Below are 26209 nucleotides of genomic sequence, written 5' to 3'. Positions count from 1 at the left end.
AGGTAATGCCATGTTTAATTTTATTAGATTCACTCTTTCATAGTAGTAATTGTATATTCATCATTCGTTTTCTTGTGAGGTAGGTTCTTCTCAAGATCATTGTTGGTATAAATGTAATAAAGATAGGTGGCGGCAGATTTATCCGCGAGTTCATTTCCACGAATGCCAAGTAAAAGAAAAAAGCTTCCTTGTCTTACTTACCATAAAATTCCCTTATTTGGAATGCATGTTTTTGACTGCTTGTCTTAGCTTTAAATCCTTTATGTTGTATAAACCCGCCCATTTTCCCCATTTTCAAATTTAAAGTATTTCTTTTTTGGCTTGGTAATCAGGCTTTTTAACGGTCGTTCGATAAATTATAATCTCTCATTTGTCAAAAGTGGTTTATATCACTGTGAATGAAGTATTTTGTAAACATTTGAACGCACCCATAATTGTGTCTGCACCTTGAAGTTGTAAGCGGCAAGCGCTTGGGTCAGCTGTGACGTCCTCATCTTATGCATTTTATAAACAAAATAAAAATAGAAGAAAAGTGCAAGCAAAAACAAATCCCAAAAAATTTAACCTGATAAATTTAATCAACATCAAATTATTATAAAAATTCGTACAAAAACTTCAGAGATTATTTGAAATTAATTTAAAAATTACTACTGTTTTTCCAAATTTGAAGTCATTCATAAATTTTTTATTGTTGTTGTGAAATCATATTGAATATTCCATCCGGACAACTAAGCTACTGCGCTGTGACTGCTTATTCCTGTTCATACTTGTCTATAAAGGGTTTTGATGTGAAAAACTTAAAAAACAATAACAATACTTTGAAAAGAACATACAAAATAGATAACTATGGATGTCCATAAAGATCCAACTGAAGTTCCCACTGGGTTTACGAAAGAAGCAACCACGACGTCGACTTTCGGTAATCAGTCAACAGGTTTTTCTACAGGATCAGGATTTGGAAGACAAACTAATACAGTTTTTGGTACATTTCCAAATCAAAATAACCAACAAACCCAAACCAATAATCTAGCTGCATTTGGGTCTCAAAATAGCAGTTTTGGAAATAACATCTTTAACAACCAAGGTATGTAAAGTGTGGGATTGTAAATACAGTGACTCAAACGACTAATCAAGCACGTTAAATAAAGGGTGATTTTTAAAAGCTAGAGGAAAGTTTTTCAAAAAAAAAAAACGTACAATTCAGAACAATTCATGAAAATTATTTGGTTTTCAGACAGAACTATCTTGTAATCGAAAAGTCTTGATGTCTTAAATAAATTTTTGTATGGTAACTATGTTTCAACAGCTTAATTCAAAGTTAAGAAGGACAGCAAAAGTTTTTGAAGTTTTATTAACTCCAAAAGAAAATTTAGTGGTTTACCAAATTGTATGGAGTTTTCGGGTTCTATATCTAGTGATTTGCAAACTATCTGTAATCTTTTTGCAGATTTTTTTTTGATTCTGTTTACGCAGTTACGTCTTCTAACGAGCTTCCTGAATTTACTCCATCTAATGTACTTTATATAGGAATTATTCATTTAGAAATATCAGATGTACTTGAAGCGTTAAATGGAATTGATTAAAACAAAGGACTTGGTCCAGATAGTATATCTCCCAAGATAATCAAAAAATGTGCAACGTCCCTCGCGTTACCCTTGTTGCTTATTTTTAATAAGTCTCTGAAGACAGGTGAATTTTTAAATGAGTGGAAAATATCGTACATATCTCCGATTTTTAAGTCCGGAGCAAAGCAAAAAATATGTAATTACCGACCATTTCTAAAATTTTTGAAAAAATTGTATGTGATAAGCTCATTTTTCTTACTAAACAAATAGTATCTGATTCTCAGCATTGATTTGTTTCCGGAAGATCTACAGCTACAAATCTCACTACTTTGTGTGATTTAGTTGTTAGTGGATTTGAAAGTGGTCTCCAGACCGACATCATCTTTACTGGCTTTGCCGAGGCATTTGATAGAGTTAACCATGAAATATTATTACATAAATTGTCCAAACTTGGTATCCACTCCATACTTTTAGAATGGATCCGTTCGTATCTTACTGATCAAACCCAATTCGTTAAGATACACAGATATGTTTCTAAGTGCTTAAAAGTAACCTCTGGTATCCCTCAAGGAAGTCACATTGGTCCTTTGTTCTTTAATTTGATTATCAATGATATTCCTGACATTTTCCAATTTTCCAGGTATTTATTACATGCTGCCGACATAAAAATATTCAGAACAATATATTCTCTAAATGATTGTTATTTATTGCAAGAAGATTTATGTGAACTTGCATCATGGTGCAATAAAAATCTTCTTTTCTTAAATGTAGCCAAATGTCAAAGCTTTATATGCTCAAGGAAAATTGCACCAATAGTATTTGATAAGACTATCAATAATATAACATAAGATAAAGTAACTGAAAAGAAGGATTTAGGAGTCATATTTGATAGGAAGTGCACATTTAGTAGTCACATTGACTATATAGTAGGGTGGCTCGATTTTTTTTTTTGATTCAGGTTTTGGGCACTAACCAAAAGTTGCCTTTATATATCATGATGTCAGGTAAAAAAAAAATTTTGAAAAAAATTGCGATCTTGTACTGCCCCAAAGTCATACAAAACTTCTCCTGAAACCAAAAAAAACTAGTAAAAAAAATAAATGTTTCTCAGAAATAAAACCATTTTTTATAACTTTGGTGACATTAAATTTTATTATGGATGGTAATCAAGAGCATTTTAAGTAACAAACAATAAAATATGAAGAAAAAAGTGTTAAAACTATGTTTAAAAAAAAGCAAAAAGTTAAGAAAAAACTACAAAATTTTAAAATCTTTTTTAGAATTGAAAAATGGCATTTTTTTTCGGGATTCAATTCTTGTTCTTATAAAGCCATCACGCCTCATTGGACTACAGACAGCAGCTGAAGCTTCAGTCACTGTGTGGTTAGATGTTCTGCACCGATTGGAGTTACAGATATTTCAAAAGAAGATTCCGGTGATGATCCTGATGACAAAGTTGAATTTGTATCTTGACGAGCAGGTGAGGGTGGTATTTCATCGTTTTGAATTTCCGATATGAAAGCTCTACTAGTTGACGGAGTTTGTTCCAAAACAGATTGCGATGCTGATGCAGATGGAATATTAACATTAGTGGCATGTTTTATAAGTGATGCATCATGTCTTCTTTTCCTTTGAAGGCATGCTGAAATCTGCTTTGTTACTTTGACATCAACATTGCTTATAACCATTTTTCGTTGCGTTCGTTGATCCATTAAAAATTGTCTTTCTCTTACTGGCACTTTGAATTGTTTTTCACACTGGCATGAATTCAAATCCTTACATTTGCATATCGCGATATCAAAAAGACAACGAGATTTTTCTTTAAAAATTTGAATGCGATTTTTGTAAGACTCTACGTCTTTTCTGGATTTGTAGGGTTTCAATAAGTTTCGGTATTTCTCATGATAACTTTTTATTTTACTCGAAACTGACCGCTGGTCTATTACAGCTGGTATGGACGCAAACTCCCACAGTTTAATTAATTTTTCACTAATTACTTCACATGTATTGGAAACCGAGTTCTTGAATTCTTTTGGTTTATTCCGACTAATCCACAAAAAACATAGAATAACATCTTCATATGTTGGAAGTACATTTTTTGGTAAGTCTCGACCAAAACCGAAAACTGGACACATCAAATCACTCCGTAAAACTGACATTTCTCTATATGAGGAAAATTAAGCACTTGTCGACGCAGAAAAAAAACACTTCTAAACGATATTGCTAGGTCTAATACAAAAACTTTTTTGTTTCAAGATATGGGTTCCGTCGGTTTATATTTAAAAAATGCTATAGGGAAGGGATGGCGATTTTCAAAAATTACGGTTTTCGGTTTTTTTCAGTTCTTTCGCTTTGTTACCCCTTCAGTTTAACCTTCCAGTTTTAAGCGGACAGAAAAACCGTTTTTTTGAATAACCGGTTTTCGTTTCTTGTTCGAAACAAAATTCAGATACTGTTAGGCCTACTACATATACTTTTTGGATTAGAGATATGGAATGCCTTGCCTAGGTTTATATTTTTTAAATGCTATAGGGAAGGGATGGTGGTTTTTTCAGAATAACCAGTTTTCGGTTTCTTCGTCACTTCAATTTAACCTGCTGAAAAACCGGTTTTTGTATAACTGTGACCTGTAAATGTGAAATCTAAAGTGTTCGTGGTCGCAGTTACGTAAAAAACCGGTTTTTCAGCAGGTTAATCTAAGAAGAACAACTCAACAATTTCCCCTCCTCATATTCCTACCCCTACACTACAGTACCGCTTGGAAATGGAGAAAAACATAACCAAACCAGTACACAAACACAGGCAGGTTATTTGAGAAAACAAAGACTTTGAATGTGAATAGAGCACAAACACAGCCAGATTGAGGGTCAACTGACCCCTTTGCTCACCCCTCTCTTTCCCCTAGCAGACGCCTATGCGTTAGTCTGTTGATTTTTAAATACAGTTTTATATTTAACTTGTAAAATATAAGCAATTTTGTAAGCGATTTTATATAATTTTTTTTCTCTAGATTTTCCATATTTCGAAAATCTTTAAGGTCCTTGGGGCAGTATTTAAAATTGAAATTTTTTAAAAATATTTTGGATTCCTATTAAGAGGCTATTATGACACCTTTTATATATAGCCCGAACCCCATCAAACAAAAAAAAATTCATACAATTTTTTTATCAATCGATCCACCCTACTATATAGTTAATACAGCATATAAAATGTTGAGTTTTCTAAAAAGGAACACTAGAGAATTCTCCGATTCATATGCTCTTAAATCTCTTTATATGGCTTTTGTGAGATCTACCCTGGAATACTGTTGTGTGGTTTGGAATCCGTACTATGCAAATCATTCATTAAGAATTGAAAGGATTCAGAGAAGTTACACAAGATATTGTTTTTTTTTTAAGCTAAATTGGAACATTATTATGCCCGCATATAATGTGAGATGTTTGCTTTTTGGTATTCAAACGCTTGAGGTCAGAAGAAAGTATTTTTCTATTATGATGATAAAGTAGTAAGGTCATATTATGTGTCCTTACTTGTTAGAGCAAATACAATTTTATTTTCCTAGTAGAGGCCTTCGTATAGGCTTTCATTTACGGGAGACTTTTTCTAGAAGTAATTATGGTAGAAATGTACCGATTATGCGTTGCATAAGAGATACCAATGCTGTAATTGAAAAGATAGATATTTTTATGCACAGTTCACGAGAAACTTTTAAAAAACGTGTAATGTTAATTTTGTTATTTCATTAATTATTGTGATATATATGTTAAATTAATGTTTTATGTACTTATTTTAAATATTTATTATATCTCTAAGTTACTATTTTTTCGTTATTTTAATTTATATTTATGTAATCTAAAAGAGAATGTTAATCTCAGATTGATTGAAATAAACTTAACTAAACTAAAATCTTTATTTGAATCGATAGTACAGTCCTTATAATTTAATGTTTGAAGATTATTTCATGTAAAGTTTCACATTTATTAAAGTTTTACGTTGCAGTTGCTCGGGTCGTTCGGCTTCAATTCTTGCATCAGCTGTATTTTGAAAGGCATCACACATAAATCCTTCCGCAAATTGTCAACATTGTTGAGTAACAGAGGCGAGAGGTGGTTAAATGTCCAAAAATGTAAATTTGGTGTGGAATTTTTTTTTAATTTATTTATTCGTCTTTCAAGTTACAATACTTTATGGAGACTACATTAAAAACAAACATTATATTTACAAATTGACAGTGGTAAAAACAGTGTCACAAAAAATTCAATACATCTTTCTTAATATCTAATCTATTTTTATTAAAATCAATTACAAACTCAAATTCGTTAAAAGCAATACAAGAAGCAGTTATTGGATTCTGTTTCGTATAATTTGTGCTATGAAAAGGAACATGTAGAAAACTACCATTTCTAGGATGCAAATTCTGAGATGGAACATACATATTAAACTGAGACAACAAAATTGAACAATTTATGTTAGAGTTGAGCACATCGTAAGCAAAGAGTAGTGAATACAATTTTGTATAAGGTTTTAAGTAAATTAAAGCACATCTGGTCTCATAAGGTGACATATTTGAATAATTATAAAGCTTTCGTAAAGCAAATTTTGTGAATCTCTTCTGAACCTTTTCAGGGATTCCATATACTTACTTACTTACTTACTTACTTAAGGTGGCGCTACAGTCCGGGGCGGACCTGGGCCTCAACCAACAAGCGTCTCCAGCCAGTTCGGTCCCTAGCTAGCTGTCTCCAGTTTCGCACGCCAAGTTGGTTGAGGTCCTCTCCCACCTGGGTGCGCCACCTGAGTCGCGGTCTTCTTCTACTGCGCCGCCGTCCCTCGGGATTGGATTCGAAGACCTTCCGGGCTGGAGCGTTGATGTCCATCCGCTCTACATGACCTAGCCATCTAAGCCGTTGGACTTTAATTCTGCTAACTAGGTCAGTGTCGCTGTATAGCCCGTACAGTTCGTCGTTATATCTTCTCTTCCATTCTCCATCTATGCGTACGGGACCAAAGATCACCCGAAAAATTTTTCTCTCGAAGCATCCTAAGACGCTCTCATCTTTCTTTGACTGGGTCCAGGCCTCAGCGCCATAAATGAGAACCGGGATGATGAGTGTCTTATGGATGGTGATTTTAGATGCTCGAGAGAGGACTTTACTTCTCAATTGCCTTCTAAGTCCAAAGAAGCATCGATTTGCAAGAGTTATTCTTCGTTGGTGTCGTTGTCTGCATTAATAGCGGTGCCTAGGTAGACAAAGTCCTTAACTACCTCAAAGTAATAGCTGTCCATGGTTACGTTTTGTCCAAGACGTCGTCGTTCAGTGTCCTTCTTTGATGACAGCATATACTTGGTCTTGCCCTCATTGACCACTTCTTCGCTTTCGTCGCAATGCTCCAAAACGCTCCACTGATATCACGCTTTGATCTTCCAATTATGTCAATATCGTCTGCGTATCCGAGTAATTGGATGGACCTTTGGAAGATTGTGCCTCTAGTGTTGACGGTTGAGTTTTGTACAATTCTTTCCAGAACGATGTTAAAGAAGTCGCATGACAGTGCATCGCCTTGTCTAAAACCTTTTTGACATCAAATGCATCGGTAAGTTCTTTTCCGAAACTAGACATTTTTCTGTAGAGCTCTTCCCTATACGCGGCTTTGAAATCGATAAAGAGATGGTGGATATCGATTTGAAGTTCCTGGGTTTTTCCGAGATTTGCCGTAGTGTGAATATTTGGTCGATAGTGTACTTTCCTGGTCTACAGCCACACTGATGAGGACCTATCAGGTTGTTGACGAATGGCTTCAGAAGTTCATATAATACGGCAGAGAAGATCTTATACGCAATGTTAAGGAGACTGATGCCTCGTATTGGCGCAGTTTAGAGGGCCTCCTTTCTTATGTATCGGGCACACTATGCTGAGATTCCACTCATCGGGCATGCTTTCTTCCGACCATATCTTGCAGATGAGTTGGTGCATGCTCCCTACCAAGTCATCGCCTGCTGCTTTGAATAGTTCGGCGGTGATGCCGTCAGCTCCAGCTGCTTTGTTTGACTTAAGTTTAGATATAGCTATCTTCACTTCGTCAAGGTCGGGTAGGCGGAATTGTTGATCTGCGTCGCCGAGGTTGAGTGGTTCTATCTCCCTTACAGCGGAATTCGGTTCGTCATCCCCGTTATATAATTTGGAGAATTGGTCTTTCCATATTCTCAGCAACGACTGTGGTTCTACTACGAAGTTCCCCTGATCGTCTTTACAGGCTTCGGTTCGTGGCTGGTACCCTTGGGAGGTCTTTTTTACCTTTTGGTAAAATTTACGAACCTCATTCCATTCCTGTTGTGACATCCCACTATCTCCTCGATCGCGCGCTTCTCATGCTCTCTTTTTTTCCGGCATTCGTCGTCAAACCAGGGGTTTCGCTGTGGTGGCCGTGTGAAACCTAGCACTTCAGAGGCGGCATCTCTGATGGCTGCAAGGCAATGTTGCCACTGGTTTTCAATGCTTAACGCAGGAAGCATAGGACTCCTTAAGAGGTTATTAGAGACTCGATCGGAAAAGGACATGGCAGTCTCTTGCGATTGTAGCCGTCTAACGTCGAATCTTCTCACAGTACTTCCTTGTTTTGGCTTGGATCGGGATATCCGTAGCCGTACCTTGGCTACAACGAGGTAGTGGTCCGAGTCAATGTTGGCCTCTCGGAATGTTCGGATATCCTGGATACTGGAGAAGTGTCGTGCGTCGATGGCAATGTGGTCAATCTGGTTGACGGTTGATTGATCAGGAGATTTCCATGTCCCCTTGTGGATATTAAGATGCGTGAACTGCGTACTAGCTACCAGAACGTCTCGCCCCGCAGCGAAATCGACCAGCCTGAATTGAATCCGTTGTCGGAGGTGGCTTCGTGCAGGGCTGTATCTCCAAAGGCTCGAAAAATATGTCTTTGGTGTCTTCATCTTTCTCCTCTGTTGGGGCATGCGCGCATATTAGGCTTATGTTGGCGAATGTAGCCTTGATGCGGATTGTCGTGATGCGCTCGCTCACACTGTTGAAACTCAAGACTTTTTGCCTGAGCCTAGTTCCAACAACAAATCCACACCCAAATAGACGCTGTCGTTGTTCTCGGTAGCAGTCGCCGTAGTAGATATCGCAGTCTTTTAGTTTGCGTTTGCCCGGTCCATCCCATCGCACTTTTAAGATGGCGGTAATATCTGCCTTGCAGCAGTTTAGGGCTTCCGCTAATTGTTCGGCTGCACGTGGTCTGTTAAGGGACCTTACATTCCACGTACATATCCGAAGTTCGTTGTCCTTATTTCGTTCGCGTGGGTTGTCAACAGTGAATCCGTCCGTACCCGAGGCTTGTTGGTGCTTCGAAACTATGATATTTTTACGTGGCCAGGAAGTCACCCCGACGGCACAACCCCCAACCTGGAGGGCCAGATCCTTAGTATAACTCCAAGGAAGAAGAGCCGGATAAACCGCTCCTTACAGGCCTGGGCTCCGATGTTCCCAAAATGTTTCAAAATTCTCAGTGTCTTTTTTTTGCGGACGACCTTAAACTTTATGGTTATATTAAATGTTGTGATGATTGTGTTTTATTAAACGATGACTTAAATAAATTGGCAGATTTGTGTAATATAAACTCCTTATATCTTAATATTTCAAAATGCCAGGTTATGTCATGCTTTCGTACGATTTCTCCAATCAAATTGATAGTTCTATATTGGATCGTGTACTAAGTTTTCATTTGAAAATAAATATTAAAATCCAGAGAATATTTCAAGGTTTATGTATTATAAACTTCATTGGGGTATTGCCATTCCATCGTATGAAACCAGATGTCTCTTATTTAGTATGCAGTGTTTGGCAAATCGGCGTGCATACTTTGCGATAATGTTTATAAGAGATATACTTAATAATCATATTAAATGTGCTCAACTTCTTGCACTTATATCTATTCGTGTTCCTACTTCCAGAGATAATATTAGTTTTTACGAGTAAAATTCAGTTTGTACTAGTTTGAACTTTAATAGAATTTGCATTAGAGATAGCTTTAAAATGTATGTTTCAAATGTACTTAGTTCTATTTGACGTTTGTATAACTGTTTTAATAACAATTTCCGTACAAATAAATAATATTTTTGATTTCATAGGTTAGTAGATATCAAACAATTATTTTTTTCAGGTCTTCAATATTGAAAACTTTACTCTGTAACTGTTCGACAAATACAAATTTCCTACTTAGCGTTATTTACTTCCGTTGTTGAATGGCACTCGATTTGTTTTTGCTCTAGAGACAAAGCTGCTAGTCAGTGTTATGACTACATTTTTTACTAAAGCGCGTTATTGATTCTATGAGACCAATCTTTGTTCGCACTCGTACCGTGGGGAGAGACTTAAGATATTTTAACATAAATTAATCCGTTGGTCCGGAGGTGGTTAAGAGGTGTTCTTCAAAGCTGGCAAAACCAGTGCGTAGGCTTTTTTATTTATCTATTCCTGAGGTCTCGTTCTAAGTAGGTGAAAAACAGCATTTGTGCAGCCCAAGATCAAAAAATGCGAATCCTTCTCACCCTGTTATTATCGAACGATTGCACTTGTCTCTTCTTTCCAAGGCCATGAAAACTCAAAAAATACTGGGAGATCAAAAGCTTATTAATGAGTAAAACCGGAATAAATTCAAACAAGCTAGAAAGACCTGTAACGGACATATACGACGCATTCAATGTTTGCATCACAAAAAATTACGACAAAAAATACTACAATGTCCCAGTGGTGATAAAAACCTCTAGTCATTTGTAAAAAATGTGCGTAACACTACGTCTAATGGAAAGCGTAAACCATTCTATGAAACGAATTTTCTTTTGCACTCGTAAAGATCTTGACATTCACAAATCCGCTGGCCCAGATATTATCCCCGCTATTGTTCTGAAGAGGTGTTCTTCAACGCCTGCAAAACCAGTGCGTAAGCTTTTCCATCTGTAATATTCTACTACAGGTCTCTTTTCGAGTGAATGGAAAACTGCAATTGTCCAGCCAGTCCCTAAAAAAGGCGAATCCTCCTCCCCCTTTAATTATCGTCTAATTGCACTTACGTCCCTTCTTTCCAAAGTCATGGAAACGCTGATTAATTTTCAGGTTAAGAAATATCTTGAAGAACGAAAGTCTTTTGATGACCGGCAGTATGGCTTTCGTAGCAATAGATCCTCTGGTGATCATATGGTTTATCTCACCGAACAGTGGAACAAATCTTTACATCGTTTTGGAGAAAGAAGGATTGTAGCACTTTATATTTCAAACGCATTTGATAGAGTTTGGCATCAAGCTCTCTTATCGAAAATGCGTGTTTATGGTATTGATGAATCTCTTCTTTTTTGGGACCGTTCAATTCAAGTAGTATTGGACGGATTCAAATCTGATATCCACAAAATAAACGCTGGTGTGCCCCAGGGCTCCGTTTTGTCTCCGACGCTCTTCCTTATTTTTATAAGTGATCATTTGTCTGAAACTTCTAACCCACTAAATTGTTTCGCTGATGATAGTACCCTAAGCTTTTCATAGTCGTTCGTAGATTCACATCCTTGTCCTTCGGATGTGGAACATCAATGGCGGCGTATGATAAGCTTATTAAATTCTGATCTTCACAGGATTGTACAATGGGGAATAGAATTTAATGCTTCGAAAACTGAATGCTGTCTGCTATCGCAAAAGCGTAACCCTCCCCCAATGCCACTATCCATGGGTGGTACTTGCATCGAGGAGATTGAACAACTATCAGTCCTAGGTATGTGCATTACAAACCACTTGTTGTGGAGTGATCACATGTTTAACATGCTTCTAAATGTTTAGGTTTTCTCCGACGATGCAAGAAATTTTGTACCCCTTCTGATCTGGCTATAATTTACAAAACTTTTCTTCGTCTAAAAATCGAGTACAATTCTCATATTTGGGCAGGTGCTCCTATAACCCATTTGAGTCCCTTGGACATAATTCAAAAGATAGCTCTTAAAATAATAGGAGACCGTTGTCTAACTGAAACTTTTGCATCTCTCCTGTGACGGTGCTCGAGAGATTTTTCATGTCTCTCATTATTTTATCACTACTTCCACAGGTAATGCTTTAATGAAATAGCCAGTTGCATTCCTACAATTCAACCGAAACACTCGTTCTTTTACACTTGAGCCCAATTTCGGTCGTACTGTAAAGTACAGAGATTCTTATTTAAATCACACTACACGAATGTGTTATGCCTTACCAGAGTCAATATTTCCCATTCATTACAATGTGCAGGCATTCAAAACCAATGCGCATCGGTATCTCCTTTCAAAAACCTATCCTCCCTTCCTAATTACTCGCACTGTGTATAATCATTATAAGGGTATTCATATCCCCTTGAGTGCGCGTACAATATACAAAAAAGAACGACAGAAGGGCTTTCTTAGAAAGTGATTCACTGGTGATCTCATGGTTCATCTCACCGAAGAGTGAAGCGAATTTTTACATCGTTTTAGAGAAAGTAAGATTATTGCACTGGATATTTCAAATACATTTAATAGGATTTGGGACCAGACTCACTTATCGACAATGTTTGACCTCAGTTTTCATGAATCCCTTCTTTATGGGATAAGTTATTACCATTTGGATACTACAATACAATAAGTATTGGATTGCTTGAAGTCTGAAATTGAAAAAATATGTGTTGGTGTAACCCAATGATTTGTTCTGTCTTCAACACTATTTCTCATTTTTATTAATGACTGCGACTTCATTAAAATTCCTTTTTTCACCCTTTTTTTGTACCGATATTTAACCGTTTATGCCCTAGAGAAATATCCAGCTGTATTTCTTCCCTAAAACAAGTTCAACAGTATTACTCGCGCTTCTGGAAATACTCATCAGTATAAATCAATTTAAATAGCTACGATGTACATATTTTACTTTCCTAAAACAAAACAATTTACTAATACAAACTTTATTTTTCCCAGCAGAATTTTGTCAACCGCATTATTTTGGATTCGGTTCTATGATGTCACAGCAAACTACGAACATTTGCTTCACGGGCTTTGGCGAACCCAAAACTAATTATTTATTCAACAGTCCCTTAAGTGGCACCACCATGAAGAGAGTAAAATTGATTTTCGAAAGTCCAGATATGGTTTTTGGAAGTAGCATTTACAAGAAGCCCAACGTTATTGTTGAAATTGAAGTTCATCCAACAAGCAACCGAATTTGGCAATCAAATTGTAGTGACTTCTCATTTAGTGTTATCCACGTTGAAAAATATAACAGCATGTTTACGATGAAAAGTGCTGGTCCTTTAAGTAAGTTAATGAATAGGTGTAGTTATTTATTTCAATCTTTAAAGTCTGTATGTCAAAAAACCCCTGATATTAATTTATGGTTAATTTTATTTTCAGAATTTCTAGTAAGAGTTAAACATTCGACAACACTCTTCGGCGACAATAGCATATCGCCATCAATGAATAATGGCAATCAAAAAATAACTTTTACTTTCCAATCTAACCAACGACAATTTGGATCAAACACAAGAGAAAAAGAAACTATTGTGGAAGTTCCTTTACCTGTCAATAATTTAATGTCGAAGTTTTCAAATGAGTATTTTATGGTTGCTGTTGGACCAGATTTTTCTACAAATTCTTTCGAAGTTCAAACCTCAACAAATAGTGGTAAGATGATTTTTAAATTCCTGAGGGTTTTATTATATATTTATTTATTTTATATAATATTTATTAACACAACATTGAAGCGTTGAGAAGCACAAGGGCTTAAGTGAGATTTCTGGGTTTTGTATGTTTTTTTTTGCAAACAAAAATTATCATCATTTTTCTACGATTTTCAGCTTAAAATTTACTTACTTACTAACTTACTTAAGGTGGCGCTACAGTCCTGTGTGAACTAGGGCCTCGACCAACAAACTTCTCCATCTAGCTCGGTCCCTAGTTAGATGTATCCAGTTTTGATCTCTAAGTTGGGTGAGGTCACTTTCCACTTGTGAGCGCCGTCTGATCCGAGGTCTTTCTCTACTGCGCTATCCTGTGGGTGTGGATTCGAAGACTTTCCGGGCCGGAGCATTAATTTCAATGTGCTCTACGTCACCCAGTCATCTTAGTCGTTCGACTTTTACCCTTCTGGCCAAGTCTACGTCGCTGTTCTTAGCCCAAAGAAACAGCGGTTTGCAGGAGTTATTCTGCGTTTGATCTCAGCGCAGGTGTTATTTTCTGCGTTTACAGGGGAGCCTAGATAGACGAAGTCATTGACTACTTTAAAGTTACGTCCGTTGATGGTGACGTTTTGACCAAGACGTCAATGTTGTATGTCCTTTCTTGACGACAGCATGTACTTTGTTTAGCCCTCATTAACCGTTAAACCCATTTTTGCCGCCTCTGCCTCAATACTCACAAAAGCCCAATTGACATCACGCCGAGTTCTTCCGATTATGTCAATGTCATCAGCATATGCTAGTAATTGGAAAGACTTTTGAAAGATAAGGCCTCTAGTGTTGACGTGTGAGCTACGCACTATTCTTTCAAGGACGCATGACAGCGGATCACCTTGTCTAAAGCCTTATTTGACATCTGGTTGTGTTATGTTGTTTCCAGCCTTTATAGAGCAGCGTGAATTCTCCATGGTCATCCTGCAAAAACGGACGAGTTTGACAGGAATGCCAAAACTAGACATAGCTCTATACAGCTCGTCCGAGTAGATGCTGTCATATAGGGCCTTGAAATCGATGAAAAGATAGTGGGTGTCGATTTATGTTCTTGGGTTTTTCCAGGATCTGCCGTAATGTGAATATTTGATCGACTGTGGACTTTCCTGGTCTAAAACCACACTGATAAGGACCTATCAGGTTGTTGACGATGGGCTTTAGACGTTCACATATTACGGCAGAGAAGATTTTATAGGCGATGTTAAGTAGACTGATTTCTCTATAGTAGGATCGGGCAAACAATACTGAGGTTCCATTCATCGGGCATGCTTTCTTCCGACCATATCTTACAGATAAGTTTGTGCATGCTCCTAACCAACTTATCTCCGGCTGCTTTAAAGAGCTCGGCATTCAAGCCATCCGCTCCAGGGGCTTTATTAGCCTTCAGCTTGGATATGGTAATTTTTACTTCGTCTAAGTCGGGAGGAAGGGATTATTGGCGTTCTACATCTATGTTGAATGGATCATCCTACCTGACAGCGGAATTTGGTTCGTCTTCCCCGTTAAACAGTCTGGAGAAGTGGTCCTTCCATATCCTCAGTATTGACTGCGCCACTGTAATGTTTCCACTTTCGTCTTTGCAGCCTTTGGTTCTAGGTTTATGTGTCTGTGAATTTTGTTTACCTGTTCATAAAACTTTCGAACTTCATTCCTGCTTTTAAACCTCTCAACATCTTCGACCGCACGCTTCTCATGCCCTTTCTTTTTCCTTCTGAGAAGTCGGTGTTCCTCTCGTCTCTTCTGGTCATAAAACCCATGAGCAGCTCTCGTCCTTTTATGCAGCGCCGCTTTGTGCGCCTGTCTCTTGCGATAGTAGCCGTTCGACGTTGTACCTTCTCCCAGCACCTCCCTGTTTTGCCTTGCGTCTGGAAACCCGAAGTGCTACCTTGGCTACAACGAGGTAGTGATCCAGTCGATGTTAGCTCCTCAGAAAGTTCGGACATCCGTGATGCTGGAAGCGTGTCTGGCGTCGATCGCAATATAAAACAATCTGGTTGACGGTAGATTGATTTGGAGAACTCCAAGTTGGATGTTGAGGTGTGGAAAACACATACCGGCTACCATGACTTTTCATCCCGCAGCAAAATCTATGAGCCTGAATCCGTTTACGGAAGTGTTGTCGTGCAGGCTGTTTTTCCCGATTATTCCACCAATGATATCTTCCCTTCCTAGCTTGGCATTAAAATCGCCCAGGACAATTTTAAGATCGTAGCTAGAACTCTGCTCATATCTTTTGTCTAAGAGCTCGAAGAACATATCTTTGGTGTTGTTATCCTTCTCTTGTGTGGAGGCATGCACGCTTATCAGGCTAATGTTGCCGAATTTAGATTTGATGAAGATGGGCATGAGGCACTTGTTGATGCACGTATAGCCCAAGACTTCTTGCCTAATTCTGGCTCCAATGACAAAGCCGCATCCAAATAAGCGCTTTTGGTTTTCGCGGTAGCAGTTGCCATAGTAAATGTCGTAGTTTTAATCCTCTTTTTGCTGGGCTATCCCATCGTATTTCCTAGATGGCGGTGATGTCTGCTTTCTAGCAGTCTAGGGCTTCCGCTAATTGTAATTTTAAGGGACCTAACATTCCACGTGCATATCCGAAGTCCTTAATTCGTTTGCATTGGTTGTCAACAGTAAATCCCTCCGTATGTGAGGCTTGTTGGTGCTTCGAAACTTAAGGTATTTTTACGTGGCCAGGAAGTCACCCCAACAGCACAACCCCCAACCTGGAGGTCCAGATCCTTAGTATAACTCCAAGGACCGGGAGCCGGATAAACTGCTCCTTATAAGCCTGGGCTCCGAATAAGTCGTAGAAGCCCTATAAGGTGTCCACTAAGTAGTTGAAACTTACTGGAACTGTACCGCCACCGTTGATTCCATCTCGGGAATTACTCCGCTAAAGTCTGGATTAGGAGAGGTGCCTTATTGGATACTCCTTCCCCCCCTCTTGTTTGTTTTAATGTGACTAGCGCAGGATATTTCTTAGCAATAAATAATAACAAAATCTTCAGAGGCTAACCTTAAATATTTGTCACCGGAACACGGCTAGATTTACAAATTAAAACTTTCTTAAAATATTCTTAAGGTAGCGTTTTTAACTAAATTTGTGTGATTCTTTAGAAACAAGGAGATACAATAAATCAATAATAATCATTTACCTTTTCAGTCTTTAAAATTACGTTCGCAGAAAAAGGAAAATATAACCATTTCTTTGGCAACAATCGTCAAACCAGAAGTGGTTCAGTATTTTTCGATCAAGGTCGCCAAATTAATGCATTTCCATCTACAAGTAGCAGCCTATTTGGTAATCGAGCAGCATTTGGGACAAATCAGACGTTTGGAAGTTCAACAAATGGAAATAATTGTATTCCATCTAATCAAGCTCAACCAATGACTTTCAATCAAACAGTTAACGGTGGCTCGTTATTTGGAAAGCTGTCAACAACAACACAAACATTTGGCGCGCCTGCAGGATTTGGTGTAGCTACAGGTCCTACTGGTATTTGCACTGAAAAACAAGACAAAAGCAGTTCGACTACAGGAATCTCATCCTTTGGTGAAACAAATGAATGTTTTGAGAGTCCGAAAGCATTTGGGACCGTTGGAGGATCCGCATTTGGTCAAGTAAAAAGCATTCCGCGACCACAATCTGGTTCATTATTTAGTGGCTTTAATTGTTCTCAACCGTTTTGTAATAATCAGTCTTCAAAGAACAACAGTGAAGAGTTTGAATTTGGAGCTTCAAGTCAACCGGCAACAGGAATTGATAATGAACTTTCTGCAGAGAATCTTAAATCGGCTAAATACAATCCAACTTTTGGGACAGAAGTTTTAGCCAATTCCTCACTTCCTGTGGAAACTAAACCAAATTGCATCACCGCAATGGATGAATATGCAAATAAATCCTTTGAAGAAATTCGACTTAACGACTACTTAAGAACATTTCCTGAAACCTCTCCTAAACAAAATAATCTCACAACAGAGATTGCTAGAAGAGAAGAAGCAACAGCTTCAAATTCAAATACAAACACAATCACCGCCTTTAGTCCATCAAATATGGTTGGAAATACAAATCAAGCATTCTTCGATCAGCTTCATCAATTGATTCCCTATCTGAACGCCGGATCATTTTGTAAATGTAGCCGCTCATGCAATTCAAACAAAACCCAAAGTAACTCGCAAACATTAGCAAACAATCAACCAAGATCAAATAGTGATTCTCTTGATAATCTTTATGTTAACACTCAAATATCTCGTCTAAATGATAATATATCGATTAATGAATTTTACAATGACGTCTTTAAATACTTGGAACATATTCAAAAACAATATCGTCATTTGGAAAGCACTCTTAATAATAAAAATGCAACACATACTTCTGAAGAAAATTCAAATAAATCTGAAGGAACCGATAAAACAGAAGAAACACCGAACAAAAACAAACAAAAATCACCGATGACAGTTTTTGGTAGTTCAACTTATTCTGCCGTTAAAATCGGTTTGAATGAAAACAGTTCGGCCTTAAATCCAGATTCCGAAGATACTGATAAAGTTACTGTCCAAGAAACTTCTGAGGCAAATAATAGTTTATTATTCGGAATTAAGAATAAACCACTTGAAACTGATACTGCTGGTAATTCTGCCAAATTAAGCGTTGAAGAAAAAGCAAGCGAGACCAAGGAGGACCTTTCTAAGAAAACTGACATCCTTAACGAAGATGGAATAAACAAAACTCCCACCACGCTTACACAAACAATTCCAGTATCACTTTTTGGCTCATCAAATTATTCGACAACAAATATTGGCTTTGACCTTTTTAAACAAACGAAACCAGTAAATGTTGCAAATGAGTCTAGTGTTTTCAGTTCCAGTGCGTTTTCAGCTGCTGGGCCAACAGTAGCAACCTCCAGTAACATAACAGAAAATACAAAGAATAACGAAGACGAACCGGCGGCTAAATGTTTATCTTTTTTCACAGGTTTTAATGATAACATCGGCTTTGGAACAACATCTAAGCCAGTTGATTTTTCGTTTGGTGTTAGTCCTAGCAAATCAAGCGATGACGTCGCTCAAACAAAAGATACAAGCAAGACACTCGATGACCAATCGAATGGTGTAAAAACATCAACAACTGGAATTTTCTCATCAACTGGATCCATTTTTGAAACTCAAAATACTTCTTCCAGCAACAGAGTGAAAGCAAACCAAAAAATAAGTTTTTCATTTGGTTCTCCATGCAGCGGCGAAAGACATACGAGAACAGCCGTACCAAGAAAATCACCTGACAACTCATCAAGCAATTCCTCTTTTTCACCAATAAAAAGTAGTAAACCTGAAAATATCCCCACTGGCTTCATTTTTTCTTATGAGAGTAGCAACACTGAGGGAAAAAAGCCATCAACATATGCTCCGCTTTTCCCATTTAACATTGTCAGCAGCGAGTCTGCTAACATTTTCGCCAGTACCGATTCGGCTATTGGCTTGGGGAGTGATAAATTACCAGGACTATTCTCAATGAAAGCTTCAACTACCAAAGCTGACAATTTGAGAGAAAAAAGAGAGAGCGATGGAAATACAGCAAATATTTCAGATTCAAAGTTTACTGACTCAAACAATGCAGGAGGAAGTCCTGGTGGAATTAATATTGTCAAAGCAGTCAATTCATTAAAGTCCATCATATCAAATGAGTAAAATATTTATACATTTATTAACAGGTATAACATTCTTAACTTTACTATTTTCTTTTCTAATCTAGCAATAAAACACAAGAAGAAGAATCAACTAAAGAAAAGAGTGGTTCTTTGAGAAGGCAAATAAATGAGCCGATGGATGAAAAAGATGGTTTTGTATCATCGCCAGTGTTTAAAATGGTAATTTGTTGGTACATAGCTTTTGTCGTTTTATTTAAGTTGTTTTTCTTTCTATTTAGAAAAAAATAAGTGATATATTAGCAGATATAAATGATAAAGAAGAAAACCTTAAGGAATCTTCGAATAAATCTGACAGTGAAAGCGATATTTCAAACTACAGTTTGATATCCAATCGATCTTTGAATGAATCGTCGTGTATTCAAAATGAACAACATCCAACTGGAATTGTTATGAAACGATATGGGTATGTAACTAAATTTTGTTTGGACATAACTCTTAGTTTAGTTTAGATTAGAATATTCAATCTTTATAAACATGAGGAAAGGAGGATAGGATTAGAAAGGAGAAACGGATGCACATTGGTTTTAATTGCCTGCACATTGTAATGAGTGGGAAATATTGAGTCTGGTAAAACATTCCACATTCGTGTAGTGCGGCTAAAGAAAGAATCCATCGATTGTAAACTGGTGGGCATTCCTAACAGTGCGGGTATTGCGGTTTAATTGTTTAAAGGGAGGAATGCAACTAGCTATTTCACTAGAGGATTGTTTATAAAACTAACGATAAAACAAGAGTAACAAATGTCTTGGTAAGAGAACGATTTACTATCATTTTTAGGGATGCGGCTTTGTCATTGGAGCCAGACTTAGGCAAGAAGTCTTGAGCTATAGGTGCATCAATGAGCGCCTCATGACCATACCATCAAGGCTAAGTTCGGCAACATTAGCCTGATATGCGCACACGCCCTCACAGAAGATAAGGATGACAACACCAAAGATATGTTCTCCGAGATCTTAGACAAAACATATGAGTGGTGTCCTAGCTACGAAGGGAAGACATCTTTGGTGGAATAATCGGGAAAAACAGTCTGCACGACAACACTTCCGACAACGGATTCAGGCTCATAGAATTTGCTGCAGAGCGAAAGCTAATGGTAGCCAGTACGCGTTTTCCAAACCTCAACATCCTTGGAACTTGGAGTTCTCCAGATCAATCTACCGTCAACCAGATTGACCATATTGCGATCGACGCCAGACACGCTTCCAGCATCATGGATGCTTGAACCTTCCGAGGATCTAACATCGACTCGAACCACTACCTCGTTGTAGCCAAGGTAGCACTTCAGATTTTCAGACCCAAGGCAAAACAGGGAGGTGCTGGGAGAAGGTACAACGTCGAACGGCTACAATCGTAGGTGATCTCCAAATCGAAAACCAGTGGTAACATTGCCAAGATGCAATCAGAGAAGCCGCCTCTGAAGTGCTGGGTTTCAAGAAACCACCAACCAAGGAACCCCTGTTTGATGAGGAATGTCGGCAGGCAAATGCAGCCAAACAGAGCTCTATGAGCAGGAGAGGCGAGAGGAACACCGACTTCTCAGAAGCAAACAGAGATGGCATGAGAAGCGTGCGGTCGAAGATGTTGAGAGGTTTAAAAGCAGGAATGAAGTTCGAACGTTTTATGAACAGGTAAACAAAATTCACAGGTACATAAACCTCGAACTGAAGGCTGCAAAGACGAAAGTGGAAACATCATAGTGAAACCGCAGTCAATACTGAGGATATAGAAGGACCACTTCTGCAGACTGTATAATGGCGACGACGAACCGAATTCCGCTGTTAGGCAGGATGATCCATTCAACATAGACGACGAAAGCCAACAATCCCGTCCTCTCGACTTAGACGAAGTAAAGATTGCCATATCTAAGCTGAAGTCTAATAAAGCCGCTAGAGCGGATGGCTTGAATGCCGGGCTCTTTAAAGCAGCCGGAGATAAGTTGGTTAGGAGCATGCACAAAGTTATCTGTAAGATATGATCGGAAGAAAGCATGACCGATGAATGGAACCTTAGTATTGTTTGCCCGATCCTAAAAAAAGAAGAGCGTCTAAACTGCACCAACTAAAGAGGAATCAGTTAACTTAACACCGCTTACAAAATCTTCTCTGCCGTAATAGGTGAACGTCTAAAGCCCTTCGTTAACAACCTTATAGGTAGGTTAGACCAGGAAAGTCCACAGTCGAACCCAAGAACATCAATCATCGATTTCAAGGCCGCATATGACAGCATCTACAGGGACGAGCTGTATAGAGCCATGTCTAGTTTTGGCATCCTGCCACACTAGTCCGTTTGTGCAGAAAGACCATGGAGAATTTACGCTGCTCCATAAAGGTTGGAAACAACAACAAAAAAAATACGTCCTTGAAGGAATAGTGCAGAGCTCTCACGTCAACACTAGAGGCACTGTCTTTTAAAATTGTCCAATTACTAGCATATGCGGATGACATTGAAATAATCGGAAGAACTCGGCGTGATGTCAATGGGGCTTTTGTGAGTATTGAGGCAGAGGCGGCAAAAATGGGTTTAACGGTTAATGAGGGCAAAACAAAATACATGCTGTCGTCAAGAAAGGACATACAACACCGACGTCTTGGTCAAAACGTCACCATCGACAGACGCAACTTTGAGGTAGTCAAGGACTTCGTCTACCTAGGGTCGCTGTAAACGCAGAAAAGAACACCAGCGCTGAGATCAAACGCAGAATAACTCTTGCTAACCGCTGTTTATTTGGGCTAAGAAAGCAATGGAGTGGTAAGTCCTCTCTCGAGGGACCAAAGTGTCGCTATATAAGACCCTTACCATCCCCGTTGTGTGTGTTATACGGTGCAGAAGCATGGACTATGACAAAGCGGATGAAAGCACCCTGGGTCGGTTCGAGAGAAAAGTTCTTCGTGTGATCATCGGTCCGGTATGCATCGAAGGGGAGTGGAGGAGAAGATAGAACGACGAGCTGTACGGGCTCTACATCGACGTAGACTTAGCCAAAAGGGTAAAAGTCCAACGACTAAGATGGCTGGGTCAGAGCGCATGGAAACCAATCCTACCCCCCCCCCCCCCCCCAAAGATCTTCGAATCCACGCCCACACGACAGCTCAGGAGTGGAGACATCTAGCTAGGGACCGAGCTAGATGAAGAAGTTTGTTTGGTGAGACCCTAGTGCACACAGGACTGTAGCGCCACCTTAAGCCTTGGCCACACCAGCGTTTATTTTGTGGATATAAGATTTGAATCCTTCCAATACTACTTTAATTGAACGGTCCGAAAGCTAATTTCTAACCCAACAAAGAAGAGATTCATCAAAACCATGAGCACGCATTTTCTATAAGAGAGCTTGATGCCAAACTCTACCAAATGCCTTTGAAATATCAAGTGCAATAATCGTACTTTCTCCAAAACGATGTAAGGATTTGTTCCACTATTCGGTGACATAAACCACTGATCTATTGCCACGAAAGCCATACTGCCAGTCATTAAGAAGCTTTCGTTCTTTAAGATATTTCATAAGCTTTAAATTAATCAGTGTTTCCATGACCTTGGAAAGAAGAGACGTAAGTGCAATTTGACGATAGTTAGAGGGCGAGAAGGATTCTCCATTTTTAGGGACATTCTAGAATGCTGTTTTCCTTCCACTCGGAAAGATACCTGTAGAACAGGACAGATAGAAAAGCTTACGCAGTGGTTTTGACAGCGTTGAAGAACTCCTCTTCAGAACAATAGCGGGGATACTATTCAAGCCAGCGGATCTGTGACTGTCAAGATCTTTAACTCAGTACAATGGTGTGTTTTACATTTGTGAAATAATTCAGATTTTGAATATGAAATTATCGAGTCCGAGTAGTTACTTTTTTGGTCCGATTTTCCATTTAAATAGTTGATTCAAAACAACATCAGTGATTCTGTCAAAGGCTTTCTGAAAGTCTGGGCTTAGAATGATGGCATGATTACACTCAGACAATTTTGAGCAGACAAAATGGTCAATATGGAGAAGAGCATCTAGTGTAGATTTACCTTTTTGAAACGCGAGTTGTTGGTTGTCAATGAGCTTGTGTTTTTCGAGGAGCTGAAATAATCGTTGGGATATGATTCTTTCTAAAGTTTTTAACTGTACAAAGAAAGGGAGATATAGAGCGAGTTCTGAGTTTGAAGCTTATGACACTTGAAAAACTAACTATTTACCTTGGTCAAAATGTACGTTTAAGGAATGCAGTTGTCTGAACCTGCACATTCTCACGATTTTCACATGAACAGCTATTTACGTGAATTTCAAATTGGGTTTGGATAATGTAGTTCACCCGATGGATAGCAGAATGCAAAGGCAGTGTGAAAGGGAATCGAATATACGAGCAACGTGAATAGCAGAATAGGCCTGAAAGTTGTTCCTCTATAAAAATACTTCAATATCAAATGACTTAACTTTTTCTATTATTGGCTCGTAGACGATACATTTATGAATATGAATCTAAATGACGTTTCTATTCTCATTGTTTTTCCAGTTACTACATTCAACCATCAAAGGAACATTTGAAATCTAAAATAACCGAAGACGGTGCCTGTCTTGTGTCAAACTTTACAATCGGTCGCAAAGGCTACGGAAGTATCTGTTTTAACAAAGAAATTAATGTAGCTGGTCTAAATATAGATAACATAGGTAAGTCGAATATGAATATTACTGGCGCTTTTTTTTTAATTGAATCATTTTGTTTTTCTTTTCAGTTAATTTTCGCAATAAAGAACTAATTACCTATCCAAATGAACACAACAATCCACAAGTTATTGCCGATTTAAAAAAATGTGATGTACTTGTAACTCTTGAACAAGTCTGGCCACATGATGACGTAAAGCATGAACCTATAAAAGACCCTCAACAATTGGATAAACTTAAATACGAAGATAAATTGCGTTCGGTTTGTTATAAGAACGATGTTCATTTTGTTGAATATCGTCCAGAGACTGGAAGTTGGTTGTTTAAAATGAAAAAATTCGATAAAGTCAATATTAACTGCTGGGATGTAGAAGATGAAGATATTTCTTTAGAACAAAAGAATTCAACAGGAATCTCAAAAATAATGTAAAATTTAAACAAAAACAAAATTAATTACAAAATATTATCTTTTATATTTATGTTTGTTTTATATTGTGCGAAAAAAACATTTGTTTTATAGAAAGCTTAAGCAACAAAACCGTAGCCGAGCAAGGATTGCCTCCAGAATTATCTTTATTGCTAAAAGGAAACCTATGTCTAAAAACTTCATTTAGTTTTTTGTTTGTTCATTGAATATGCGTTAATAAAAAGAACTATGTAATTTGTTTATATAAAAAATGTTTTTAGCTTCTCGCGAAGAATAAAAAATATAACGGGTTATCCATTTTACTGTTTCAAAAGTATAGGATTAAAAGAGTCCTGAGTGCAAGCATTTACTCTAAGGTATTAAAAGATGAAAGATTAGACTAAAATAATCATTTAGAAATCAAAGGAGCGTTCAAGCAATTGCTTTTATTTTTCAAAAAATTTAAAAGGAATATTCCGAATGGGGATTTGTTTGAACTTTTTTTCAGTGTGAGTACTAACTATCAGATGCAAATGTCTTGGCAATCAAACAGATATTGAAACAATTTTATTACAACCTTGATAGATAATAGAAAGCAGCCAAAAGATCGAGAAATATCTTCAAAAAGAATGCAGAATGGCTTTCCTTATCTCTGCATATCAATACCGAACAAACACAAGAAGCGGTTGATTTCCAAACTACATCAAGAAAAAGACCAAGGAAGCCAATCAATAAGTGCGCAACATTTACTAAAAACCAAAAACTAATCAAACCTACAAAGGAGGTATGTACAGAACATCTCTCTGAAGCATTGAGTATAAGATACAATTAGGACGATGAAAAGGGGAAGTGTGATATAATATCTTCTGCAAGTCAACTTCGTGTCAAAAGAGTCAAGGAAAGCATTCACACTCCCGAAAACAATCCCATAAAATACACCAATTAGAACACATTTACTTTTGAGAGTTTATGGATTTGGGGCGCTCAAAAGAAAAATATAAAATCCTGAGAACTTCGTTAAGACATCACAACATAGACGTCTTGTCATCCTACAATATGATTACAGTTGCGAAAAACGAAGCAGTTCCCGAAAACTGCGAAGTCACGGAAATATTAGCTAGAGTGAAACTTTAAAACATGATGGGTCATACAGCAATGCGGCTAATAGAAAGCAAAAGTAGGACCAAATAATTGCACTTCCAAGAAGTCTAACGTTACAGAGTAAATGGGGCTGCGATCTGGACAAAGTGCCTACAAGCAAAAAATAAATACAACAGATGGTGAAACAGACGCAAACATGTTTATGGCATGCCTTGTCCCACTTCGACTCAATAGTACAAATGGGGAACCTTGGAGGAACCTTCGCCTATCATCAGTTCATTTCTGTCGGCCAATTATGTTCCAATATATTAAAGAGACTGGTGCCATCATAAATACCACAGTCAATAATATAAAAAGTCAAATAGCAGATATTCAACCAACAATATATAAACTTAATGAAGAAACAACTATAACTGTGAATCGCGAGTTCCTTTTAACTATAATAGGCGGAAAAGTATTAAACAAATTAACGGAAACAAAGTCTACGCGGTCATGTCGGATATGCAAAAAGACACAAAAGATCTTCAATAAAGATGAATCAATTGAGGAAGAACATAATTACGAATATGGAATCTCGTCACTGCACGCTAGAATCAGATGCATGGAATTTATTTTGAAGCTTGCATAAACTGTTCGACAAGAAGGAGAAGTAACTGATGAATCGATTGGGACCAAGGAGGCGTAAAAAAGAAGAAAAGAAGAAGATCCAAAGGCTTTTTCGCGATGAGATTGGCCTTGGCCTGAGGCTCAATGTAATATTGAACGTTTTGAATTGCAGAAAAGTAGTGAATGGAGTTAAGTTTGGGGAGTATACTAAGAAAACGGTAGAGCTTTTCAAAGCAAAAGTACTCACACCTACTCTATACGAAATATTGGTTCATAGTCAAAATATCATTGAATATCAATCACTACCAAGGGAAGAACTTTCAGAAGAAGCCAAGGAATGCAAAAATTAAGACTACAAGAAATGTCGATATCAGAATACGTGTAAAGTTTCAAGGATTTGGCAGAATGAGGGCCTATTTAACATGCTTGCAAGCTCTTATCCACTTATTTTTTCCTTAAA

The 26209-nt window shown here is 37.8% G+C and overlaps 1 protein-coding gene across 3 annotated transcripts; it reads left to right on the top strand.

Annotated features, from left to right (window-relative positions):
* Positions 1–502: 502 nt before the first annotated feature.
* LOC129939035 (nuclear pore complex protein Nup98-Nup96-like) lies at positions 503–24314 on the top strand. 3 transcript variants are annotated; one of them, XM_056046899.1, is made up of 10 exons: positions 503–1084; positions 12544–12879; positions 12976–13245; positions 16453–18195; positions 18265–18973; positions 19042–19156; positions 19216–19400; positions 23488–23642; positions 23708–24062; positions 24157–24314. In XM_056046899.1, the coding sequence occupies exons 1-10, from the start codon at positions 847–849 to the stop codon at positions 24248–24250; spliced, it is 4200 nt and encodes a 1399-aa protein (XP_055902874.1). In that variant the 5' UTR covers positions 503–846; the 3' UTR covers positions 24251–24314. The 3 variants fall into 3 exon arrangements, with proteins under 3 accessions (XP_055902874.1, XP_055902873.1, XP_055902872.1); XM_056046898.1 differs by having other exon boundaries at positions 12547–12879; positions 16453–18973; XM_056046897.1 differs by having other exon boundaries at positions 16453–18973.
* The last annotated feature ends 1895 nt before the right edge of the window (positions 24315–26209 follow it).

This window comes from Eupeodes corollae, chromosome 1, assembly GCF_945859685.1.
Source record: "Eupeodes corollae chromosome 1, idEupCoro1.1, whole genome shotgun sequence".
NCBI classification, from domain to species: domain Eukaryota; kingdom Metazoa; phylum Arthropoda; class Insecta; order Diptera; family Syrphidae; genus Eupeodes; species Eupeodes corollae.
The sequence above is the reverse complement of the archived record's forward strand: the minus strand, read 5'-3'. Positions and strand labels throughout refer to the sequence as shown.

Bases quoted from the DNA above. Each gene is read 5' to 3' on its own strand.
- LOC129939035 (XM_056046897.1), top strand. From the start codon at position 847: ATGGATGTCCATAAAGATCCAACTGAAGTTCCCACTGGGTTTACGAAA. The intron at 1,085-12,543 runs GTATGTAAAGTG...TATTTTTCCCAG, and splicing joins TAACATCTTTAACAACCAAG to CAGAATTTTGTCAACCGCAT. The intron at 23,643-23,707 runs GTAAGTCGAATA...TTTTCTTTTCAG, and splicing joins TCTAAATATAGATAACATAG to TTAATTTTCGCAATAAAGAA.